Below are 23,117 nucleotides of genomic sequence, written 5' to 3'. Positions count from 1 at the left end.
AAGTGTGGTGGGTGTCCCTCCCAGCTGTGTGTTCATGATGATCGTGTCAGGCACAGGTCCACCCTCACCCCCTGTCAGCCCTTGATGATATGGGAACGCGGTACTATTATTAGCTCTCTTTTACAGATGAAAGAGTGCTGGTGGCACAGTGGTTGGAGCGCTTGGCTGCTAACCGAAAGGTCAGCAGTTCAAACCCACTAGCTGCTCCGCAGGGGAAAGGTGTGGCAGTCTGCTTCCACAAAGACTTACAGCCTTGGAAACCATATGGGGCAGTTCTGCTCTGTTCTATCGGGTTGCTATAAGTTGGAATCAACTTGAAGGCAGCAGGTTTGGGTTTTTTTTAAACATTTGAGGGAACAGGCTCATAGAAATTACATAACATTGAGATCAAAGTCACTGCCTTTAGTTAGTGGCAGAGTCAGGATCTGAATCCAGGTCTTGTCTCCTTCCAAAGGTGTGAACACGTGAAGCTCTGCTTCCCCACCCACACCTGTGTTAATGTGTACCGTGCACTGAGGATTATGAGCCGAGACGCCTCCCTTGGCCAGGCAGGTAGCATGCAGGTGACAGTGCTAGTGTTAGACCACAGGGAGCAAAAGGGAGAGCTCACCCCACCCAGAAGAGCAGCTGCTATCAGCTCCAGGGCTGGGTGTCAGCTGGGAGGCAGGCCCTGGCTGCCAGGTCTCATTCATTCATTCATTTTTTTTTCAAGACAGGCTGGACATCTGGATGTTGATACAAAACTTCCAAATTTTTAAATGCTGGCAGCTAATTCATTAAAAAAAAAATTAAACAGTGCAGGCCCAACAAGACACGTCTGTGCCCAGATTGCATCCACAGGCCTGGGTAATTTGAGCTTCCTGGTATAAACCTCCTTCCGAGAAGCCCCAGTTGGATGATAGTTATCATAATGATGATAATGTCAGTGGATTTGCATGACACCCTGGTGTCTCGTATTTTATTTATCTCCTGAGTTGAAATTAGAAAGGGGCTTGGAACAAGGGAAGAGATCTGGGCATAGATAGAATTTTAGAGCAAAAATGTTCTAGTTCAATGCTTTACAAAAAAAATTGAACAACAGAACCGTTTTCCCCAAAGTAAGCAGAGATGCCAAAGCCATAAACGCAGACCCAGTGGTAGCAGCGATGCTGTGATGAAGTAGTGTCTGGAGCCTGCCTGTTTTGTCTCACCCTGCCCAGTGTGGCAGCACCAGGGGTACCCCCATGGAACCCCAAAGTACACAGTTTGAGAACCGCCAGTTTAGTCCACTCCTTCGTTTTACAGATGAAACTGAGGCCCCGAGAGGTTAAGGTTTTGCCTAGGGTTACACAGCCTGCCGCCACCGGCAGAGCCAGGATGGAGCCCAGGTCTGCGGCTGTCACCTCTCTGGAGCCTCCCTCAGCCCTTGCCCTGGCGTTTCCCCTGCAGAGTCAGTTTCCTGCACCACCAGCTGAAGGAGGAGTATGAGGAGCTGCACGCCCACACCAAGGAGCTGAAAACCTCGCTCAACAACTCGCAGCTGGAGCTGAACCGCTGGCAGGCCCGCTTCGATGAGCTCAAGGAGCAGCACCAGAGCATGGACATCTCGCTGACCAAGCTGGACACGCGCTGCGAGGTGAGGCGCAGGCATGGCGGCCTCAGGTCCCTGCTGGAGTCTTGAGTTCAGAGTTGAGTGTGGAGGGGCCAGAGGCAGAGGTGGGCCAGAGGTGTCTCAAGGGGAGACAACACAGGAGATGGGGACATGCTAGAAAACAAGTTTTCACCTGGCTTTTGCTTTTTTTGCAGGGTTGGGGAAGATGCCGTGGGAACGTTGAGTACTGCATTAGATTAGTTCTCTCGGCATGTCTACACTGTCCGTGTTTTTAAATCTCAGTTGCCGTGCTGTTCTAGAGACATGCAGCATGGCTTTGCCCATTCTCGAGTGTGGCCGACTCTGGCTCAGGATCCTGGGGGTGGTGGTAGGTGTGGAGCTGATCCCGGGGTCCCCTAGCTCCTAGAGGGGCAACGCCATTCCTCCTGTTTTTCTATTGTGGTGGGTTTGAAATTATTTTCTTAAGCAGCAGAACTCTTTCCTGAGATGAAATTTTAAGCAGAACTCCAGTGCATTTAAGATTCACAGATGTGGTTCTGGTAGGAAGAGCGACTAGGTCCCACCCGACCTCCAAGACAGCCCCCAGGACACACATCCTGCGGGTGCTTTGTGTTTATCGAAAAACAATCTCAAACACCTTTTTCCTTTGACCATTGTGGAAGCCCTCTGCGGGATCACAGGTGAGGAAACTGAGGCCCAGGCAGCTCGCCTTCTGTGGTGAGAGACTCCTGGCCCCAGCGCTGGGGGACGTGAATGCGGGGCTGAGGCAAGGGCGTTGGCTCCACCAGGGCTGGAGACTCGCTGAGGAATCTGCCCACCATGCTGTGCTGTGGCTGCTTCAGGATTTCTGAGGAGACGGCTTCAGACCAGGGCTACTGGAGGCCACGTGGAGCAGCTAGCATCTGCTCTCATCTAGACACGTAGAGATGGGGGGCTATTTCAGGGAAAGAACTGACATGAGCAGACATGGGGGGACAGGACTTTTTGGAGATCACCAATGAGTTAGTTGGGTTGGAGCTGAGGACGTGAGAGGGATCATGGCAGGGACAATGGGTTGGGGTTCAACGAGATGCTAAGACCAGTGGAACCAACCCCCCTACACTCCCTCCCCATGCCTCAGGTGGAAGCTAAGGGAAGGAAGTGGAGGGAGGGCCTATCTCCTGTCTCTTCCACCCCCACCTCTTTTGGGTACGCCCATTTGTCACAGAGTGGATTTGTTTGTTGCCTGCCATGCCAGGGTCTAATGGGGTGGAAGAGCAGCTGCCCCATCATCGCTGGGACGGCGCCCCGGGGCCCTTGGATCTCAGGCTCAAGGCCAAGAGGAGGGGCCCAGGGCTGCTGGTCCTCTGGCACCTGTGGCCACGCCCAGGGCTTTGCCATTGGGCCAAAGCCATGTTTCTAAGGATGGCTTTCATTCTGCAGACAGCTGACTTGCCAGGCCTTTGGTATGATTTGCTTCCAAGTACATCAAGTGAAAAATAGTATTTTTATTATCATATTTATTGCCCGAACAATGTAACTAACTCATGGAAGCATTTTAAATGAAATGAAGAATCACCTTTTCCTTTCTACTTTTTCTTGTATTTAAATTGTACCTTGTTACATTCAGGATAGGTAGAATTTTGCTTTTTCCTTTAATGTTAGAATCATAATTGCTAATGGGGTGAAGAGGAGGGAACAACCTATGTTTCCCCCTTTGTGTGCTGGGCATTTTACTGTGTGCTTATACTAGTTATTTAATCCTCACAAAGACCTGTGAGGTGGGTGATCTGTTCTCATTCCTAGTAAGTAGTGGATTTGAACCCAGCCTCTCAGGATCCAAAGTCTGATTTTCCTACTACACCATGACAATGTTCTACTGCAAGAGTTGGCAAAATTCAGTCTGTGAGCCAAATCCGGCCATCTGCCTGTTTTTGTTTTTTATGGTTGAGGGAAAAAAATGAATAATATCTTGTGTCAAGTGAGAATTACACGAAACCCATTTGTCAGTGTCCATAAGTGAGGTTTTATTGGAACATCCCCGTGTCCATTTGTAAACATATTGTCTGTGGCTGCTTTTGTGCTCCAGTGAGAGAGCTGAGTAGTTGTAACAGAAGCCACATTGTCTAGCCTGGAAAGCCTAAAGTACTTACTACCTGGCTTTTTTCAGGAAAAGTATGCCAACCCAAAACTTTCCAGTAGAAATATATGGAAACCATATACATAATTAAAAATTTTCTAGTAGCTGTATTTATGAAGTAGAAAGAAATGGGTAATTTTACTATTTTCTTTAAACATTATATCTAAAGTATCATTTTAACATGTAATCAATAAAAAAGTTCATTAATGAATATGTATATTTTTTTAAATATGTGTCTTACCCTTACAGCACATCTTAGTTCAGGTCAGCTATATTACAGTGCTCAGTAGCCACATGTTGCCAGTGGCTGCCATACTGGACAGTGCCATTGCAGAGAGAGCTCAGCCATTCCCATACGGATGGCTGTGTTAGTCCTTCTCAAGTCTTCGCTAGTGTAGGTAACACTGAGATGAACATCTTTGTGCTAATAGGTTCCCAGCAGTGGAATCGTGGTGTTTGAGGCATTGTTGGTCTGTTTGTAGCTGCTCTCCCGTCTCAAGGGGAACTTGGAGGAAGAAAACCATCACCTCTTGAGCCAGATCCAGCTGTTGAGCCAGCAGAACCAGATGCTTCTGGAGCAGAACATGGAGAATAAAGAGCAGTACCATGAGGAGCAGAAGCAGTACATGTAAGGAGGAGGGTTACTTTTCTAGTTTGGTGGATGATAGCAGTCAAGTAAGGGGCCCCTGAGCCCCTCTTGCCCCTGGCTGATAGCAGTAATGAGTCCTCTGCTTCTGGAGGTCCTGGCTTTCCCTGCCCCATGCCAAGACCCATGGCATTCTGGGCAAAGAGCTTCCTGGGCCCGTTGATGTCCTGAGGGCCAGGGGATAGACCATCCACCAACTCACGGTCTCTTGGTTTCCCTGGAATGGCTCTAGATTTTCAGAAGTGGGATGGTGGTGTGTTTCTGTTTGCTTTTCAGAGCCCACCACCAAAAGCTTCTGGGCTTCATCTGCTTGTGGAGTGATGTTAACTTCTAAAACATGATGGTGCTGACGAGCAGCATCTCAGGGCAGCAGTTTAGATAGATGTCTGAGAGTGAGTGCCATAAGCCCATCCCTTCCTTGTCTGTGCCTGCTTGCTCCTAGACTGTGTGCAGAAGGAGTTGCCGGTGTCTTGCACTGCCCTCCCTCAGCCAGTATTTCTGCAGTGCCAGCTTTGGCGTATTTAGGCCCTGTGAGGTGCACAGAGCTAGTCTCCTGGTAGCCAGAACTAGCAGGGATGAGGTGAGAGAGATGTAGCCAAGGCCAGGCAGATGGCCAAGACCTAAATGGAGGTGTGGAAGGAAGAGTGGTGAGAACTTGGGTTCTGCCACTGAGGTGGGGTGGGGAGGAAGCCAGCCAGATGGAGGGGTGTGGCAGTGGAGCGTGGCAAGGGGTCTGGGTGCTGGGAATTTGCCAGGTGATTAGGGGAGACAGCTGGGGAGGGAGGTGCACTCAGTTGTGGAAGGTTTCTGTGCCAGGCTAAAGCCTTCAGATCATCTAGAAGGTTTTGAAGTGATCTGGTGTTGGTAGTGGAGTCCCCGGGTAGTACAAATGGGTAACGTGCTTGGCTGCTAACTGAGAGGCTGGAGGTTTGACTCCACCCAGAGGCACTTCGGAAGAACGGCCTGGCGATCTACTCTGATAACGCATGGGGTTGCGGGAGTCGGAAGAGACTGAAGGGCAGCTAGTTGACTGGTTGGTATAGAAGGACTTAGGACTTATTTCTAAGAAATAGAGGATAAGAGGAAGACCCCTCATGATGGAAACCTTGTGGTTTAGAAGCCTAGTGACCCAAGAAATCTAAAATCCAGAGCAATTTTCATCAGTCCATGTTGTGGTGGTTGAACTGTTCTTCCGTGACATTGGGTGTGGCTGGCCCAGCGACCTGGTAGGCCAGCGTGTCAGCCGTGAGTGTGGTTAAGGGGAGAAGAAACACACTGGAGGGACCTGTCATGAGGACCACCAGTCCGCTGACCCAGTGCTCTCTGAAGTGATGGTGCTTCTTCCTCATTCTTCCTGCCCCACTTGCTTGCCTAGAGGTTTTTCACCTCCTACCAAAGGATGATGCATATTTAAAACCACGCTGTAGTTGGGGATAGATCTGACAGTTGCCTGAAGTTGGCCCTCTGTACTCCATCTGATAAAGTTTGCCAGCAGAGTTTGGGCAGGTGCTAACCAAGAGGAGATGGAGCCTGGTACCCAGGGTGCTACTTGATGAGAAGTTTGCAGTAGAGAGTATTTGCACCAGGCTAGTAGGTGGTGAGCTTCCTGGTGCGCTGTTCTATGTTCTGGGAGGAGCATGGCACCCACTCTGTGAGTTTGTGCTGTCTGTGGAGCCAAACACGGCACTGTGGGGAGGACAAAGTAGCAGAACTCAGATGTCGAAGCACGGAGTGTAGTCCGTGATCCTGCAAAGTGTTTGCGAAGCTGTCACTTTGCACAGGACGCTCGCTTCGTGGTGAACTGGGGAGGTGGGGGTCTGTTTGGGTGGGACCCCGGGAGCTTCACGACTGGGGAGCTGAGCTGTTATCTCCCATCCAGGGCCCTCTTTTCTGAACAAGGAACCCAGGGGTCCGAGCTGCTGAGACCTCCAAGGTGGCAAGAGGCAGACCAGGACAGGAGTCAGGGTCCTGGGGGCAGCATTGTGTAGTGTGCCCCCACATGCTCAGCCCCTGTGATTCCCTGGGATGAAACACCAAGAGCATTCCCTTTGGATCGGGAAGGCCAGGATTTCCCTTGCAGAATCAGAGGTGCCCTACAACACCCAGTGCTCAAGAGGTGTCTGTTTTGGGCCCTCACTCTATAAAAGTGTGAACTAGTTTCCTACATTTAGAAATCAGGAACTCTTACCCTTCATAACCTGGGTTTCTGACTTCTCTGAAAAAATTGGGAGATCCACCACCCCAGTCTACAGCACACACGCTCCATCTTGCCACAGTCCCCACCACTCCCTCTAGTCTTTCCCAGCCTGCTTTGCTCATTATCTTCTCTGTCTGGCCCCTGAAAGCTTTTGTGTTTGCTCTCGTGGGAGAGTTATCAGAAACCCTATGTTGGAGTGGCCCCAAACCAGAGGTTTGACTTGGCTGAACTTTTTTTTTTTTTTTTTAATAAAAAGGAAGTTAACAAATTTTATTTGCTTACAATTCTGGAAAATAAAATGTTGCTTCTTCATTGACTTGTATTTAAATATTTTATTGTGTTTTAGGAGAAAGTTTACACAGCAAATTAGATCCTATTCAACAATCCGTACACAATGATTCTGTGATGTTGGTTACAATCCCCACAATGTGTCAGGACTCTCACCCTTTCCACCCTGCTGAACTAACTTTTTCAGCCTTAGTATCCATCTAACTCCCCAGGGACCCCTTACCCTCAGGGTATTGTTAACATGCACCTCCAGGAGCTAGCCCTGTGTCTGACCCCAGAATGCCCGACGCCTTGAATGACCTGGCTGGAAAGTTCTTGGGGCTTCCAAGCCTGAGTTTTCAGATGGTTTGAGGTTTGTCCCCACAAGTTCACTTACATAGACCGTAGGCACTTGAGTAAATATGTTTACGCAAGATGGTAGGGCTTCCTGAACCCGTCTTAAATGCTCCCGTTCCCATCTTCCCGACTCGATGACCCTGATGGTCAAGAGCACCAACATATCTGAATCCTGAGCAAACGTTGGGCCCCTACTGCCATGATCAATAAATTCACAAGGCCATTTCCTCCCTGTTTTATTTAAAACTGTATTGAGATTTCTTTCCCCTCTATTTTTAGAGACAAATTAAATGCCTTACGAAGACATAAGGAAAAACTGGAAGAAAAAATCATGGACCAGTACAAGTTCTATGATCCTGCTCCAAAGAAGTGAGTTGACTTAATTTTGGTGACTTAAACGTTGAACAGAAAAGCTTCCTTTCTCGTGAGGAGGGTGACCTGTAGCAACTTAGAGCAGTGTCCAGTGTGGACCCTGTACTGTCCACAGTACACAGCGTCTTCTGGGTTGTAGGCCCCTCCTGGATCCGACCGCTGAGACATCCTTTCATCCCCTCCCTCCATGCTCGAGCTTGTCATGGGAGGAATGGCCAATGCCTGCTGACCTTTATGAGACCAGGCTTAGTTTAGCCACAAGCCTTTACAGGAGCAGAGTGCCTTGGTGGTCATTAAAGGAGGATGGTGGGGCTACCTTGTCAGGTTTTTGCCATGACATAGACAACCAGGTTCCTGTTTGGGGAAGAGAGCTTGGGTAGGAAGCCTGAACCAGCACCTACAGTCTGCAAACATGGAAGCTTTTTGGCCTTAATGTGAATTCCTCTGAATTCTCTGGGCTCCAGGGCAGCTCCATAAACACATTCTTTTCTCCAGGCAGCCGAGGGTTTGTGGTTGTGGGGCTGGCTCTGTCCCTGCAGATTCATCCACCCAGCAGGGCCTCCCCTTGTCCTGGGCCCTGAGCCCCAGAGTCTGCCCGTTTGCAAGGAGCCCAGCCTTAGTCAGAATCACACGAAGCCCTCGGGCTCTCCTTTGAAACAGGAGGACCCTAGAACTTCAGATCTTCAACCTTCTACTTGACAGATATGGAAATGCGGCCCAAGAAGGTTGAGGGGTTTGTGTAAGACACAGGGCCGTTTGGCTCAAAGTCAGGATGGTATCGCAGGTGTGGTTTTCTATCAGGGTGCCTTCTCTCCAGCAGGCTGCAGCTCTGTAATTCACTGTTTCATTTCGCAGCCCTCTTTGGCCCTCTCCCCGCTCGCCAAACTCCTCTGGGCCGGGAGTGTCCAGGATGCCAGCTCAGTCTACTTATGAACTGTTTATGAACTTTAGCAGAAAGTCCTTGAATCTGTTCCTGAAGATGGGATATTTTGAGAGAGAAATTGCCATCTAGGTTAGCATAGCGCCGCTTCCTTCACTGCACAGATGAGCAGGGGCTGACACGGCTTCCTTGGAGTTCTTTTTACGAGAGATTGATATGAATTTCTGCCACGATGCCTGCCTCTGCCCCTCCCCCCTGCCTAACTGAGAATTACAGTCCGCCTCCAGAGCCCCAAATCTGATGGACGTAGCGATGGTTAAGAGAGCCATCATGTCTGAACCCCAAATTAACGGCCGGACTCCCCAGGCTGGTGATGGAAACCCCAGCCCACACTAGGTAACCCAGTGAACTGCCAGGGTATGTGTAATGTCCGTGTGTTCTTCTAAAAATCTCCCTCTAACTAGGAAAAACCACTGGATTGGAGCCAAAGCCTTAGTCAAATTCATCAAACCAAAGAAAGAGGGGTCTAGAGAACGGTTAAAATCAACCGCAGACAGCCCTCCCTGGCAGCTGGAGTCCTCAGACCCGATCTCGCCGTCTGCTTCTCAGCCTCTCAGGTCACAGCCGGAGAACCCAGAGACTGTCCCCTTGGGATCAAACTGTGCAGAAGAGCGAGATGCCCACAACGGGCCTGTGGGAAAAGGTAGGGGTGGGTGACCTCAGTACAGTGGGGGGTAGCAAAGGGGATGTTCTAAATGATAGTTCATAGGTGAGAGTAAAGCAAGATGGTGTGTTTGAGCATGTGCGTATGGGAGAAAGTGGAGGGTGTGTGTAGACACATGTGTGTATGATACATGTATGTGTGCAGGAACATGGAAGGGCGTGCATGTGTGGGAATATAAAGGGGTGTGTTTGTGCATGCTCATGCAGTCGTGTGGAGGGGTGCGTGTATGCATGTGTGGAAATGTAGAGTGTTTACATGTGTGTGCAGGAATGTGGAGGTGTGTATGTGCATGTGTGCGCAGAAGCATGGAGGGTATGCGTGTGCAGGAGTGTGGAAGGGTATATGTATTTGCATACATGTGTGGGAATGTGGAGGGGTATGTATGTGCATGTGTGTGGGAAAATGGAGGGTGTGTGTGCATGTGTGTAGGAGTGTGGAAGTTATGTGTTTGTGCATGTATGTGTGCCAGCGTGGAGGGTGTGTGTGCATGTGTGTAGGAGTGTGGAAGGTATGTGTTTGTGCATGTATGTGTGCCAGCGTGGAGGGTGTGTGTGCATGTGTGTAGGAGTGTGGAAGGTATGTGTTTGTGCATGTATGTGTGCCAGCGTGGAGGGTGTGTGTGCATGTGTGTGTGGGAACATGGAGGGTGTGTGCATTTGTGTGTGGGAGCGTGTAGGGTGTGTGCGTGCGTGTGTGTGGGAGCGTGGAGGGTGTGTGTGTGCATGTGTGTGTGGGAGCGTGGAGGGTGTGTGTGTGTGCGTGTGTGTGGGAGTGTGGAGGGTGTGTGTGTACACGTGTGTGTGGGAGCGTGGAGGGGTGTGTGTGTGCACGTGTGTGTGGGAGTGTGGAGGGTGTGTGTGTGCATGTGTGTGTGGGAGCGTGGAGGGTGTGTGTGCATGTGTGTGTGGGAGTGTGGAGGGTGTGTGTGTGCATGTGTGTGTGGGAGCGTGGAGGGTGTGTGTGTGCACGTGTGTGGGAGTGTGGAGGGTGTGTGTACATGCATGCGTGCCTCCCACTGAGGTATGTTATTAACCAGGCAAAAAATAGAAGTTCATGTCAGTGTTGTAGCAATTTTGTTCTGTGACAGTTTTGTTATTTTAGACAAGAGGCCTCACTGATCGAGTAGACCGTGGTAGGTACCTCATTTCCAAAGATGATATTCACGCAGGCACCGCAGAGACAAGTATGATACTGTATGTTTTTCCAGCTCAACAAATTGAAAGATGTTAATGAACTCTTTCTGTAAGGAGATCCCAGGTGCATTTCAAGTGTGCTCTGTGTGTACAAGATCTCAGAGTCTTTGTGTGCCTCTGCTCTTTTATCGCTCTGAAAGGCAGGTTAGGTTTTCTTCTCCAGCCTGGTCTGAACTTGCCCCTGTGAGCCCTAGGCAGTTTATCTTTCACTTAGGGCTATCGTTTGGGATTTACGAGAGATTCTGAAATAAGACGGTGTTTCATTGTATCTTGCCATATTTCATTGAACCTAAGGGGCCATCAGTTACAAGATGCACAATTATTTTTTATCCCACTGGGAGGAAAAACACTGACAATGAAATGAGGCAATGCCTTATCAAGTAGAATTTTTATTATACTCTTGTTGAAAGAGCTCTTCTAAAAGCCTTAATTAGACAGATTTTTGTGTGTACTCTGAAAAGCAAAACATGAGCAAAATGAATAGGTATTTTGTCACAGTGCCACCTGGCCAGTGGTGACTGTAAGACACCCTTAACTCCAAGATGCCGTCCTGATTTCAGAGACACTCCGGAGTGGAAAAAAAGCATTGCAGCATCGCTCAAACACAGTAGTTACCCTAAACATTGTCTGATTTGCAAATTTACTTCTTAAATATTCTTTATGGATTATTTATGCCAGGCCTGCATTGTGAGTCCTTCAGTTTTTGTGAAGGACACCAGGACTTTCTGAAGATCAGGCCTGTGCCTGAGACCCCTGTGCGCGGTCCAGCTCCCCTGGCCAGTGCCAAGCCGTCTCCTGAGCGTGACGTGATGAGCCTTTTGGGGGTCACGGTCACCACTACAAGTGCTTGTGGTGCCATTTTCAAATGCAGAAGAGAAGTATGTGCACATACACGTGTGTTGTTTGGGAGCAAATGCTCACCGTCCCAGTCTTTCTGGGGGGTGAGATTAGGTCAAAGGCTCATCCGCAGGTAAATGATAACCAAGCTTAGCGTTGTTGCTATTCAGAGGGGTTCTGTTGCCCCTGGTTTCCATACTGGCTGTTGTTTCATATTTTTTGTATATATCTCAACCTTCTTTATTCTTTAAAAGCTGAATCGAAAAACCTGTTGCCATCAAGTCGATTCCAACTCACAGCAACCCTATAGGACAGGGTAGAGCTGCCCCATAGGGTTCCCAAGGCTGTAATCTTTATGGAAGCAGACTGCCACATCTTTCTCCCACAGAGCAGCTGGTGGGTTCGAACCACCAGCCTTTTGGCTAGCAGACGAGCCCTAACTATAATAAGCCTAGCTGAGTTAGGAAAACCTTCAGAGGAAAAACTGCGGGCACATGTTAAACTGTACCATGAATGAGCAGGTCAATCATAATAATCAATAGCAACTATTCGTTGGGCGCTCCCTGGGCTGCTTTCCACGCTTCTTTTACCTCGGTTAGTCCCAACTACCCATCAGGACAGGCATGGCCACTGTCTCCTTTGTAGGCCTGAGAAGGCGAGGCTCTGCGAGGTGAACACTCGCAGACATAGGAAATGGTACAACTGGGGTCCAAAGCTAAGCTCAGAGCTGCTACGTGCACTACCTCCAGCTAAGGGTCCCCAAAGATGCTGAAGAAACCTGCTGCTGAGCTCCTGCTTAGAGCCCAGCCCTAGGCCGGGCCCCGGGGATACCAGCATTGAAGAAAACGGCCCCTTCTTGTGTGGTATAAAGGAGCCCTTTTTTTTTTTAGTAGCACAGTGGGTAAATGCTCAGCTGCTAAGAAAAAGGTTAAGGGTTCGAACCTAGTTTGTGACTCTGCTGATGATCTGCTCCCGTAAAGATTACAGCCTAGTAAACCCTGTCACATGGGGCCACTATGAGTCAGAATTGCCTGGACAGTACCCAACAACATTATGTGGCGTGAGCCCTGGCCACCAGGTGGTACTGTGGGGCAAGAAGTAACAGGCTCTGGCATTATCTTGGAAACCCTATGGGGAGTACTACTTCAGGGTCACTATGAGTTGGACTCACAGCAGCAGGTTTGGCTTTTGGTCAGCAATGGGTTAAATCCTTCACTGTGAGACCTGTTCAGAAAGATAGATCAATTGCCTGCTTCGCTAAGACTACCATTTAAAGCCTAAGAAGTGTGGGATTGGGGTGGAGGACTAGTAGGAGATCTCAGAGGAAATTCATGGTTCTTCTGGGTGCTGAGGTTTTTTATAGCTTGAAAAGAGGTATTTTAATCTTTTTTTTAAAACTCATGTTCCTAAGAGGTTATTTTAGAGATAGAGAAATCATTGGTGGGTCCTTCAGGTAGACCATTTTATTATAGTGGGCCAGAAACATATCATGAAGTATTTCTGAGGCCCTTGAACGGGAATGGGTGTGGTGTGTGAGCTGAATTGTCGGCCGCCCTGTCATTAAAATAGATGAGTAAGAGAAGCGACTCCTAAATTAATAAACATTCTTATTTAATCATTGAACACACTGAAATTGAAAAACAGCCCAAACCATTGGCTCGTCGGGCAACATGTCATTCTCCTCACGTGCTGAGTAAATAAATCGTTGGCGTTAAGATGCCACTAAACTAATTAAATTGAGTCAGAGCGTAAATGATTCACTGAGCCCCGATGCGGGTCTGAGTATTGGGTATTGTTTCTGTCTTTTCTGGTTTGAACAGGATTCCGACTTCCTGAATACATTTAGCTCATTTAGAGTCATTTGTTATTGTATATTTCATTTATTTGTTTTTGTTCTTTTTTCTTTCCTCCCTTGGGTTATCCGGGTGATAACACTTTAGCATCTCAGCGCAAAAAGAGTCCCTTTTTGAGAAGCAAAAGCAAGGACAAAGACAAGTCTCCAACGACCCACCCAGCTCTCTCTAAACGCCTGCGGTTCTGGTCTTCCTCCGACATCCCGTCCTCCCCTAACGAGCCTCTCTCTTTCTCAGCAATCGGAGATTTCTAATCCTTTCCTGTATCATGTGTCTTCACCATGTATCCTCCTTCATTTCTGAAATTAAAAAAAAAAAAAAAAAAACAGTATCTAAAGGCCACATGACCTGTAATGGAACCCTTCTCCTGACCCCAATTCCAAGCCAAGCCCAAAGTAGCCAGCGTGGATTCTGAGTTCAAAATGGAAGATGAGTTGTCACACTGTCTGGACCGTTCTTCGGGGCGGCACAGTTTTAGGGGAGCCTCGGGACATACGTGCCCACATGTATGTCCAGCTTGGGCCAGGATGTCTGCACTCAGTAAGTCGCGCGGCCATGTGCTTCTGTGTCCACGCTTGCGCCTGCAGGCTTCCGTCGTGCCCGCATAAAGCGGACCGGTCAGTTGTTGCTTTCTCTGCTTCCTAAACTATGCAGCCTCGACCAAGTGAGGCTTTGTAAGCAGCAAAAATTCAAACCTCTGCCCTTCTTTCCTCTGTCCTTGTCAGAGCACTGAATTGTTGGCTTTTGATAACAAGGCCCTTCTTTAGCCATGTTTTATGTTTTGGAGAATTTATTGCTCTGCTCAAGCCTTTTGAAAAGTTGGATTAATTGTGCTGAGCCAAAGGCCAGCCCCGAATGAAGTTTTCTGACTGTGCTGTCTATGTCTGACACCTGGATGCTGAAATGAGAGCAGTAATGGACAGAAGGGACGTCACACATCACTGGTCAGCAGAGGCCTTTAGCTACTGCAGTGTTTCCCACCCTCAGCCTTTCTGGTACCATCTGCATGGTTCTTGCCATATCCTCATGCCACCTGTGCAATTATGTGCACATCTGCCTTAGATTGACTCACAGCTTTCCAGTAAGTTTGTTTTAAAAGGAAAGATTCTATCACTTCTATAAATGGGAAGGAGTCCTTGGGTGGTGCAAACGGTTAACATGCTCCACTCAGCCACTGACCCAAAGTTTGGAGGTTCAAGTCCATCCAGCAGCACCTCAGAAGAAAGGCCTGGCAGTCTACTTCTGAACTATCATCCACTGAAAACCCCGTGGAGCACAGTTCTACTCTGACACACATGGGGTAGAGCTGACAGCAACTGGTGCTGGTAGTAATGGAGAGCCAGCCACTGCACCGTAAAAACAAGGTAATTCTAAAAATAAGTGTATGAGTGCTGAAATGCTAAAGTCGATTCATGTGCCGCTGACTATCTCATGAGCCTCACCTGGACACCTGAGGCTACCATGGTGCCTGGCCCTCCTGACCTCTGTCCTCTGACCCTGTGGTTGGGCTTCGTGGTGTTTCCCTGCCATTTGTGCTAACTGTTCGCTCATCCTACCTCCCCTCCGTTAAGTCCTCATTCTAACTTCACCTGCCAGGTGATCGATCCCCATTCATTCCATCAGACTTGAATCTTGCTTCTCATCAAGGTTATCTTCCAAAGTCCAGATTTTCTCTTTATTTCAAATTGCAAGATTTGGACACTTAAGACTGCGCAGTGGGCCAAGTAAGCAGACGCAGTCAGTGTGTGGAAGTATAAGGTCACAGGCCCAGATCTCCACAGTGGATCTCCAGGTCCACAGCCCTTGGGGCGCCTGGGATAGAACATTTTACAAAAGGCTTGGCTAGCCATTGCGAACGGGGAGTACGGTCATCTTTGTCTTGTATTTGGGGAACTCATGCTCTCCTACTGGATAGTTGGGGTATTTTGTTGTTTTGTTTTTTAATATGACTTAATTTTGATGAGAGTACATGTTCATGGTAGAAAATCTCCAGGCTGCAGAAAAGCACAAGGTATAAAGAAAAATCATCTGCAGTGGATTTGACCATGCAGAGATTTTTTTTTTTACTTCTTTAAGAAGACATCGTTAAGTTGGCAATAAACTTCTTTTCCAAATCATAACCGAAGCCAGTTAGCAGAGGATACATCCTGGGCCTTTACAGCTATGGCCACAGGCCTGGCCTGGTCCTGAGCAAGGTCTTTATATCAGGAGTCCTCCCCCTCTTTTTGTTGAGATTTTATTTTTTTGTTGAGAGTATACACAGCAGAACATACACCAACTCAGCAGTTTCCACATCCACAATTCAGTAATGTTGACGACAGTCTCTGAGTTGTACAACCACCCTCCTCATCCTCTTCCTTTTCTGAGTTGTTCCTCCCATTCACATAAACTCACTGCCCCCGGAGGTTCCTCTCTGATCTTTTGAGTTGCCATTGTCTGTTTGATCCCATACAGGTAGATCTTAAAAGAGCACAATGCTCAAGGCAGGCATTCTTTACTAGTTAAGCTAAACTGTTGTTTGGTTTTACAAAGACTTCAAGGGCTATTATATTTGCTTTGAGGTTTAAAGAGGATCTCAGGGCAATACTTCGAAAGGTTCATCTAGCCTCCATGGCTCCAGAAAGCCTGAATCCCATGAGAATTTGAAATCCTGTTCTACAACCCCCCAACCCCCCCACCTGCCGCCCATTTTTGATCTGGATTCCTCTGTGGAATCTTTGATTAGAACGTTCAGCAATGGTGTTAGGAGCTTTTTAAAACAGGGGTTTGAGTTGCAGCATTCTGTAGGAGGTGGCCCCATAACTGATATTTTGGACTTCTCGAGTTTCCCTTCTGTTTTCTCTCAGCCTTTCATGACTTGCAGTGTGACCTCATTAGTGCTAGAGCCAGCCTCATGGGGCCTGCCAACACAGGCTTGCAGCCAGGCCCCCTCCTATTTAAACTGCAGCCTAGCTTGTGTCCTGTGGTCTGTGTGCCCTTCTGCCCCTGCTTCTAGGCCTTGGGTTGGTGGCCCAGCTGGGGCACAGGATGTTGCAGGTTCATTTCTCCATGTCCTTTTCTGGCCCAGGCCATGGGGATCCAAAACCAAAGCGAGGGTCCCCACATGGAGGCAGCCTGGACCGCACAGATGCTCCCACCGACCCAGCTGTGAAGTCCTGGCCTTCAGAGCTGGGCACCCGGATCTGTGCCACCTCAGCCATCACTACAACCCCTTCCAGCTCCACCCCCATCTCCCGGCACCCAGGCCGCATCAAGGGTGAGTCATGGGCCCCTTCCAGAGCCAAGAGAGGGCTTCAGTCCTTCCTAAAGACCCTAGGCTGTCAGAGGCAGAAGGGATCTTTCTTCCTCCAAGACTGAGAGGTGGTAAGCAGAGCAGTTAAGCAACGGACAGACTTTGGCATCATTCAGACACAGGTTCAGATCTCAGCTCTGCTTCCCAGCTGTGTGATCTTGGGCAAGGACTTATCCATCCAGAGGCCCAGTTGTCACCTGGTGATGGAGAAAGCTTCAGAACCCACTACCATCAACATTCAGGAATGGGTGGCACCAAGTAGCTCCAGAAGGAGGTGGAGGTAGGGCTGAGAGCAGAGTTTGTGCTGAAGCCAGGCAGCTGCCACCACCCCACCTTGGTAGAAGTCTGGAGGTTATTCTCTAGAGAGCATATTGAAGGTCCCTGACCTGGAGGTCATAGACCCAGTTGAGGGTGGTGTACTGTACTGGAAACAGGGGGAACAGTGCAGTGTGCAAACTGAATGTTGACATGCTCACACTTTCCCCCCACCTACCTATCTGTCTTTGTCAACTTGTCTCCCAGGATGCCAGTAGCCAGGTTCACACTTCTAAGGAATTGAGATAGTCTTTGAGGAATCTGATTAGTCCAAGAGATTCCCAACAGAATGGCCCAGTCAGATCTTGCCGGGTGAAGCCCATGGAAGCCCCAGTCAGTGTATTGTACAAAGCTATTAAATATAGGGAGACAGCCAGGGCTCCTCAGACACCTGGGGAGAGCCTCTAACACCAGAGACCAAGACCAACGTGGAGCAGAAGTGTGATTTAAAGTTAAGTCAGATAGGAGTCAGAGTGGTAGGGCTGACCCAGCAGAAGTAAGAGGAGGCAGGTCACCTCCCTATCCCCAAAAGCTGGATACGCCACTGTCGAAGCAGCCAACACAATCCAGAGTTGGCCGTTTGGCAGAGGGCCAGGTTCCGGAGCCCCTGCCTCATCAGCTCTGTTTTCGCCATAGGCTGTAACACAGATGACAACCTCTGTGAGTCATCCCTGGGGCTCGAGTTCACCAGCCACAGGCAGTATGGTGAGTGGTCAGCACGTTGTGTCCTCTGCCTCGGTGCTCGTACTTGTTTTTATTAATGGTACCTTTTCCCTCAAACTAAGTCCTGTGTGGAAGTCCAGCATACAAAAGAATCACAGTTGTTGGTTGAAGTAGCATTATGGTTGAATATGATTGAGTTATGCTTGAAGTGGGAATAGGGAAGGCCCAGTGTTCCCGCATGCTCCTTCTTTCTCGCCCTCCCGAGGGGCTGATGCACGTAGCTTCTACTTCCCAGCTATGTGTCTTTGGGTAAGGAGTTACCCATCCAGAGGCCCCATTGCTGTTGAGTCAATTCTGACTCAGAGTGACCCTATAAGACAGAGTAGAACTGCCCCATAGGATTTCCAAGTTTATAAATCTTATTCGGAAACAGACTGCCACATCTTCCGCTTGTGGAGCGGCTGGTGGATTCAAACCACTGACCTTTCGGTTAGCAGCTGAGCACTTAAGCACTGCACCACCAGAGCTCTGTTACTCACCTCCAGTGGCAGGGAATTCACTACCCCCCAAGGTGTTTCATTCTGGAGGCTCTGATTATTATAAGATTGTTCATATGTTGAGCCAGAGTTATTCTTTGTAGTTTCCACGTGTTTGTCTTGGGTTCTGCCCTCTCCCAGGAGACAGCCTTTCAGATGCTATCTCACTACCACCGCCTCAGCCCCCGTGCCTTAAAGCGCTTCACAAGGTTCGCCAGTTCTGGTGCCCTGCGCTGGGAGCCTTCATGTCAGGACGGTCTCTCACTGTCCTCTCTCGGGTCTTATTTGCTCTGTTGTGTTTAGGCTTAGAAACTGTCAGAAGCACTTGTCATTTGATCTAGGCTTATTGTAAATTTCTGTAGAAGATAGGCAGTGAATTAGACCAGCCCTCTCAAAAATTAAAAGCTGTTCTGTGTTCTTACGGTTTTTGAAAACAAAAAACTTAAAAAGAGTGGGAAAATAATTGGTTGTTTTTTTTTTAAAAAAAAAAGGAAAACTCAGAAAGTTTACATTGAATTCAGTGTTTTTCTGCAGTGATCAACAATAAATGTAGGAATTAGCGTTACTGCCTTCCCTGTTATATAAAAATGACGGTGACATTCATTCATACCAGTATAGAAAATTGCAACTTATATGAGGAAAGACGGGCTCTGTACTGAAACAAATTGACACAGAGAGTCCCACCTTTATCCTGAATGGAAGGCATGTGACGGGAGAAATCTGCCTCGTTTGTTGGCGGGCAGAGCATGATGAGTCTTGCTGGGTGGCCGGGTTATGATTAGATCAACTGGTCAAAAGCATTTTGTTGATAAGTGTTCGATTCTTCTACCTTTGCTTGTCGGGAGAAAAAGAAGGGACAGGAACTTGAGCTACAGTGCTTGAATTAAGAAAGGTCCTTTTGGGTCCCACTGACTTTATCTATTTCATTTTAGTTAAGCTTATTATTGGCTTTTTAAAGAGCTGCATGTTTTTGATTTCAAACGTTCCCTTTTCTGTATAAGACCAAATGGACAGCAGCTATTTTAAAGCAGAGATGAGAAGGTTGAGTAGCAGGGAGTTTTAAGTCAGTGGGAGTGAAACAACTGGAAGAGAATGAAGAAGAATGTTGACACCCTGTGAAGAGGGTAGCCAGTGTCACCGATCATGTCTAGAGCCTGTTGGACGGGAGCGGGTTTTGCTGTGTGTATTTTCACCAAAAATAAAATATTTTTTAAAAATTTCCTTGCTTAAAGAGAGGACTTAATCTACTTTTATGCAATTCATGAAAAGCAGGTTTTGGGGGCTTACCCCCAGACACGATGCATTCACAGGTGTTCCTCAGCTGCCCACTGCTGGGCTGCTCACTAGCACGTGGGAACCAGGGACGTTACAGCTACCCGGGAAGCATGAGCAAGCTTCCCTGGGGGAACCCTGGGTACAGTGTCTCCTCATGTTTCCCCAGGTTCTCAGTGCAGTTCAGTCAACTCCAGCTGCATGCTAGCGGGTACAGGGAGGACTCAAACACAGCCCTACCCCCAGGGGTTCCCCAGTCCAGCAGAGGAGACGCACTTGCTCACAGGATACTCTGATATGGGGCAGCTGGCGAGGCCGTGGTGCCAGTGCTGCTGGAGACCCAGGCCAGGAGAGGTGGCTCTGCCGTCCCTGGAGGGCACAGCCAGCCCTGTGCAGAGCCTGGTCCCGCTCCTCCTGAGACTGCAGTCAGGACTGTGCAGACACCCACACACACAGCAGCCAGGAGGGCTGGCTTCCCTCCTGCGCTTGTCACCATAAGGTGGATTTTTCCCCTTGGGGTGGATGTAAATACGAGGCAGAGGAACCAAAGGAGCTGAAGAATAGCAAACAGCTAGGAGAAACAAGTGCTCTCTTTCTGCCAGAGGGTCCCAGCACCCACCCTCTGTGAGAATGCTGCCTGGGTGGCGTGTCTTTAGCACCTGAAGGAGAGTTGCCCTGTGCATGTGTGTGCTCGCATGCTGTCGTGTACACCTGTGCACAGTCTGCCTTGATCAACCCTTCATCTTCCTTCCCCTTGGTTTCCTATCCCTTGCTCTTGCCAAGTTGCACTGTCATGGTCTAGGGCAGGGGAGTTTTCCGTGTTTTCTGGAAAGTTTTGTGCAATAATGGTGGTGGAAAGGTGGGCAGAACATTCCCTACAGCCCTATCCCAACCATTGCTTTACCCAGAGCAGCCCATTTTTTGTCTTTTTCTATATTGGAGTTCTGCGTGGGATTTCCTTGGCTAACAAAATTGTTTTAAATCACAGCCTTGTTGCTGTTGTTGTTGGTGCTGTCAATTCCAAGTCATGGTGACCCTAAGTGTACAGAGTAGAACTGCTCTGTAGGGTGTTGAAGCTGTGACTTTTCAGAAGCAGAACGCTAGACCTTACTTCCAAGGCGTCTGTGGGTGGGTTTGAACTACCAGCCTTTTAGTTAATAGTCCAATACTTAACCATTTGCACTATCTATGGCCCTAGACCTTGCCAAACCATCAAATCTAACAAAAATAAATAACGGAAGTTAGTAGCGGTAGTAGTTAGTAGGCTATTGTGTGTAGGATATTGTGTGCTAAGCCTTAGAGCTTAGTTGGTGAAGCTAAACTTCCTCATAGGCATATATAGACAGTTCCAAAGCTCCTTCCTTCTTGAGGACATTTGCCTTAACTTTGGTATATAATTGCTTTGCTACATAATTTTTCTCAGATTAGATGGTTTTAATCTGGGATATATCTGGTCGTCAGCCCTTCATCGGCCCCTTATGTTAAATGTTGCCATTTCCTTTCAGTGTCCCGGCCAAGTAGCTTAGAGAGCAGTAGAAATACATCCAGCAACAGCTCACCGCTTAACCTAAAAGGTAAGTAAGTCTTTTCCTTTGTGTGCTTTTTAATTTATTTGAAGTTTGGCTTAGGATTCATTTTTAGAATTTTAACATTACACTTAACAGGAGTCTCATGTGCAGGATGATGAGCTTAGGGGCAATATGATACAGTTTCAGGGACATGCCTGAGAGTTGGAACAGATTCAGGTCTAAGTCCCTACTCTCCCACTCACCAACTCTGAACATGGAGAAGTCACAATCCTTTGAGTCTCAGTTACTTACTCTTCCATAAAATAGGGATAGCAATAGTAGTTGTATTCCATTATGGTCAGAGAACATAGTTTGGATGATTTTGATTTTTAAAAATTTTTTGAGGTTTGCTTTCGGGTGCAGAATATGGTCTGTCTTAATGATGCTCCCTGTGTTCCTGAAAATAATATATATTCTGTTCTTGGTCAGAATGTTCTGTTTTTGTTGGTTAGCTCAAGTTCATTGATAGCATTCTTTAGGTCTCCTGTGTTCTTACTAATTTTTTATCTACTTATTATGATTACTGAGAGGAATGTTGAAATCTTTTACTATAAGTGTACATTTGTCTCTGTTTCTCATTTCAGTTGTATCAGTTTTTGCTTCAGGTCTTGGAAGCTTTTTTATTACTTAGGATTATTATGTCTTAGTTGACCCTCATTATTATTAGGTAATGGTACTTATTATTTCTGATAATATTCCTTGTTCTAAAGTTTATCTGATACTAATATTATCACACCAACTTCTTCTAATATTTTTTATAATGTATTCCTTTTCATCTTTTTGTTTCTTTATGTTTATATGTGTTATAGTTAGCATATAGTTAGTTGGATCTTGCGTTTTTAACCCAATCTTAAGAGTCTCTTGTGTCTTCATTGGTGTGTTTAGACCATTTACATTTAATGTAATTATTGATGTGATTGTATTTACATCTACCATCTTGTTAATATTTTCTGTTTTTTGGACTGTTGTGTCTCCACTGTCTACTCTTGGATTGAGTATTTTTTATGGGTGTTTTATTTCATCTCTGTTGTTGTTAGATGCCCTCAAGTCAGTTGTGACTCATGACATGAAATACTGCTTGGTCCTGTGCCATCCTCACAATTGTTGTTATGCTTGGGCTCATTGTTGCAGTCACTGTGTCATTCCATCTTGTTGAGGGTCTTCCTCTTTTTTGATGTCTACTTTACCAACCATGATGTCCTTCTCCAGGGACTGGTCCCTCCTGATAACATATCCAAAATGTGAAGCCAAGTCTCGCCATCCTTTCTTCTAAGGAGCATTCTGACTGTTCTTCCAAGACAGATTTGTTCATTCTTCTGGCAGTCCATGGTATATTCAGTATTCTTCGTCAACACCGTAATTCAAAGGCATCCATTCTTCTTCGGTCTTCCTTATTCATTGTCCAGCTTTCACGCACGTATGAGGCGACAGCGTGGCTTGGGTCAGGTGCACCTTAGTCCCTAAAGGTGACATCTTTGCTTTATAACACTTTAAAGAGGTCTTTTGCAGCAGTGTTCCCCAAAATAATGTGTCATTTGATTTCTTGACTGCTGCTTCCATAGGCGTCGATTGTGGATCCAAGTAAAGTGAAATCCTTAACAACTTCAATCTTTTCTCCGTTTATCGTGATGTTGCTTATTGGTCCAGTTGTGAGGATTTTTGTTTTCTTCATGTTGAGGTGTAACCCATACTGAAGGATGAATCTTTTGACCTTTATCAGTAAGAGCTTCGAGTCATCTTCACTTTCAGCAAGAAAGGTTGTGTCATCTACATATTACTCAGTCTGGTGGAGGCTGTGATAGGTGTGGTCCATTAGTCTCTTGCCTGTCTTCTTAATGACTTCTTGCTTTCTTCATGTATGATGTCCTTGATATCATTCCACAACTGGTCTAGTCTTAGGTCATTAGTGTTCAGTATGTCAAATAAATTCTTGATATGGTCTCTAAATTCATGTGGGATATACTCAAGGTCATACTTAGGATCTCATGGACTTGTTTTAATTTTCTTCCACTTCAACTTGAACTTGCATATGAACAATTGATGGTCTGTTCTGCAGCTGGCCCTGGGCCTTGTTCTGATGATATGGAGTTTTTTCATAGCTCTTTCCACAGATGCATTCGATTTGATTCCTGTGTGTTCCACCTGGTGAGGTGCATGTGTATAGCTGCCGTTTATGTTGCTGAAAAACATTTTTGCAGTGAATAAGTTGTTGGTCTTGCAAAATTCTATCCTGTGATCTCCGACATCATTTCTATCACCAAGGCCATATTTTCCAACTGCTGTTTCTTTTTGTTTCCAACTTTTCTGTTCCAATCACCAGTAATTATCAATGCGTTCTGATTGCATGTTTGATCAATTTCAGACTGCAGAAGTTGGTACAAATCTTCAATTTCTTCATCTTTGGTCTTACTGGTTGGTGCATAAATTTGAATAAT

At 47.2% G+C, this 23,117-nt stretch overlaps 1 protein-coding gene across 3 annotated transcripts in view; it reads left to right on the top strand.

Annotated features, from left to right (window-relative positions):
• CCDC88C (coiled-coil domain containing 88C) overlaps positions 1-23,117 on the top strand; it is a 158,773-nt gene that overhangs the window by 126,251 nt on the left and 9,405 nt on the right. For all 3 annotated transcript variants that reach the window (XM_049898419.1, XM_049898421.1, XM_049898420.1), the window contains 7 exons: positions 1,429-1,615; positions 4,193-4,338; positions 7,457-7,546; positions 8,894-9,132; positions 16,104-16,292; positions 17,280-17,348; positions 20,620-20,688. In XM_049898419.1, the coding sequence (XP_049754376.1) occupies positions 1,429-1,615; positions 4,193-4,338; positions 7,457-7,546; positions 8,894-9,132; positions 16,104-16,292; positions 17,280-17,348; positions 20,620-20,688 (989 nt within the window). The remainder of the gene's footprint in view (positions 1-1,428; positions 1,616-4,192; positions 4,339-7,456; positions 7,547-8,893; positions 9,133-16,103; positions 16,293-17,279; positions 17,349-20,619; positions 20,689-23,117) is intronic.

The sequence above is a fragment of the Elephas maximus genome, chromosome 10 (assembly GCF_024166365.1).
Source record: "Elephas maximus indicus isolate mEleMax1 chromosome 10, mEleMax1 primary haplotype, whole genome shotgun sequence".
Lineage (NCBI taxonomy): Eukaryota > Metazoa > Chordata > Mammalia > Proboscidea > Elephantidae > Elephas > Elephas maximus.
The sequence above is the reverse complement of the archived record's forward strand: the minus strand, read 5'-3'. Positions and strand labels throughout refer to the sequence as shown.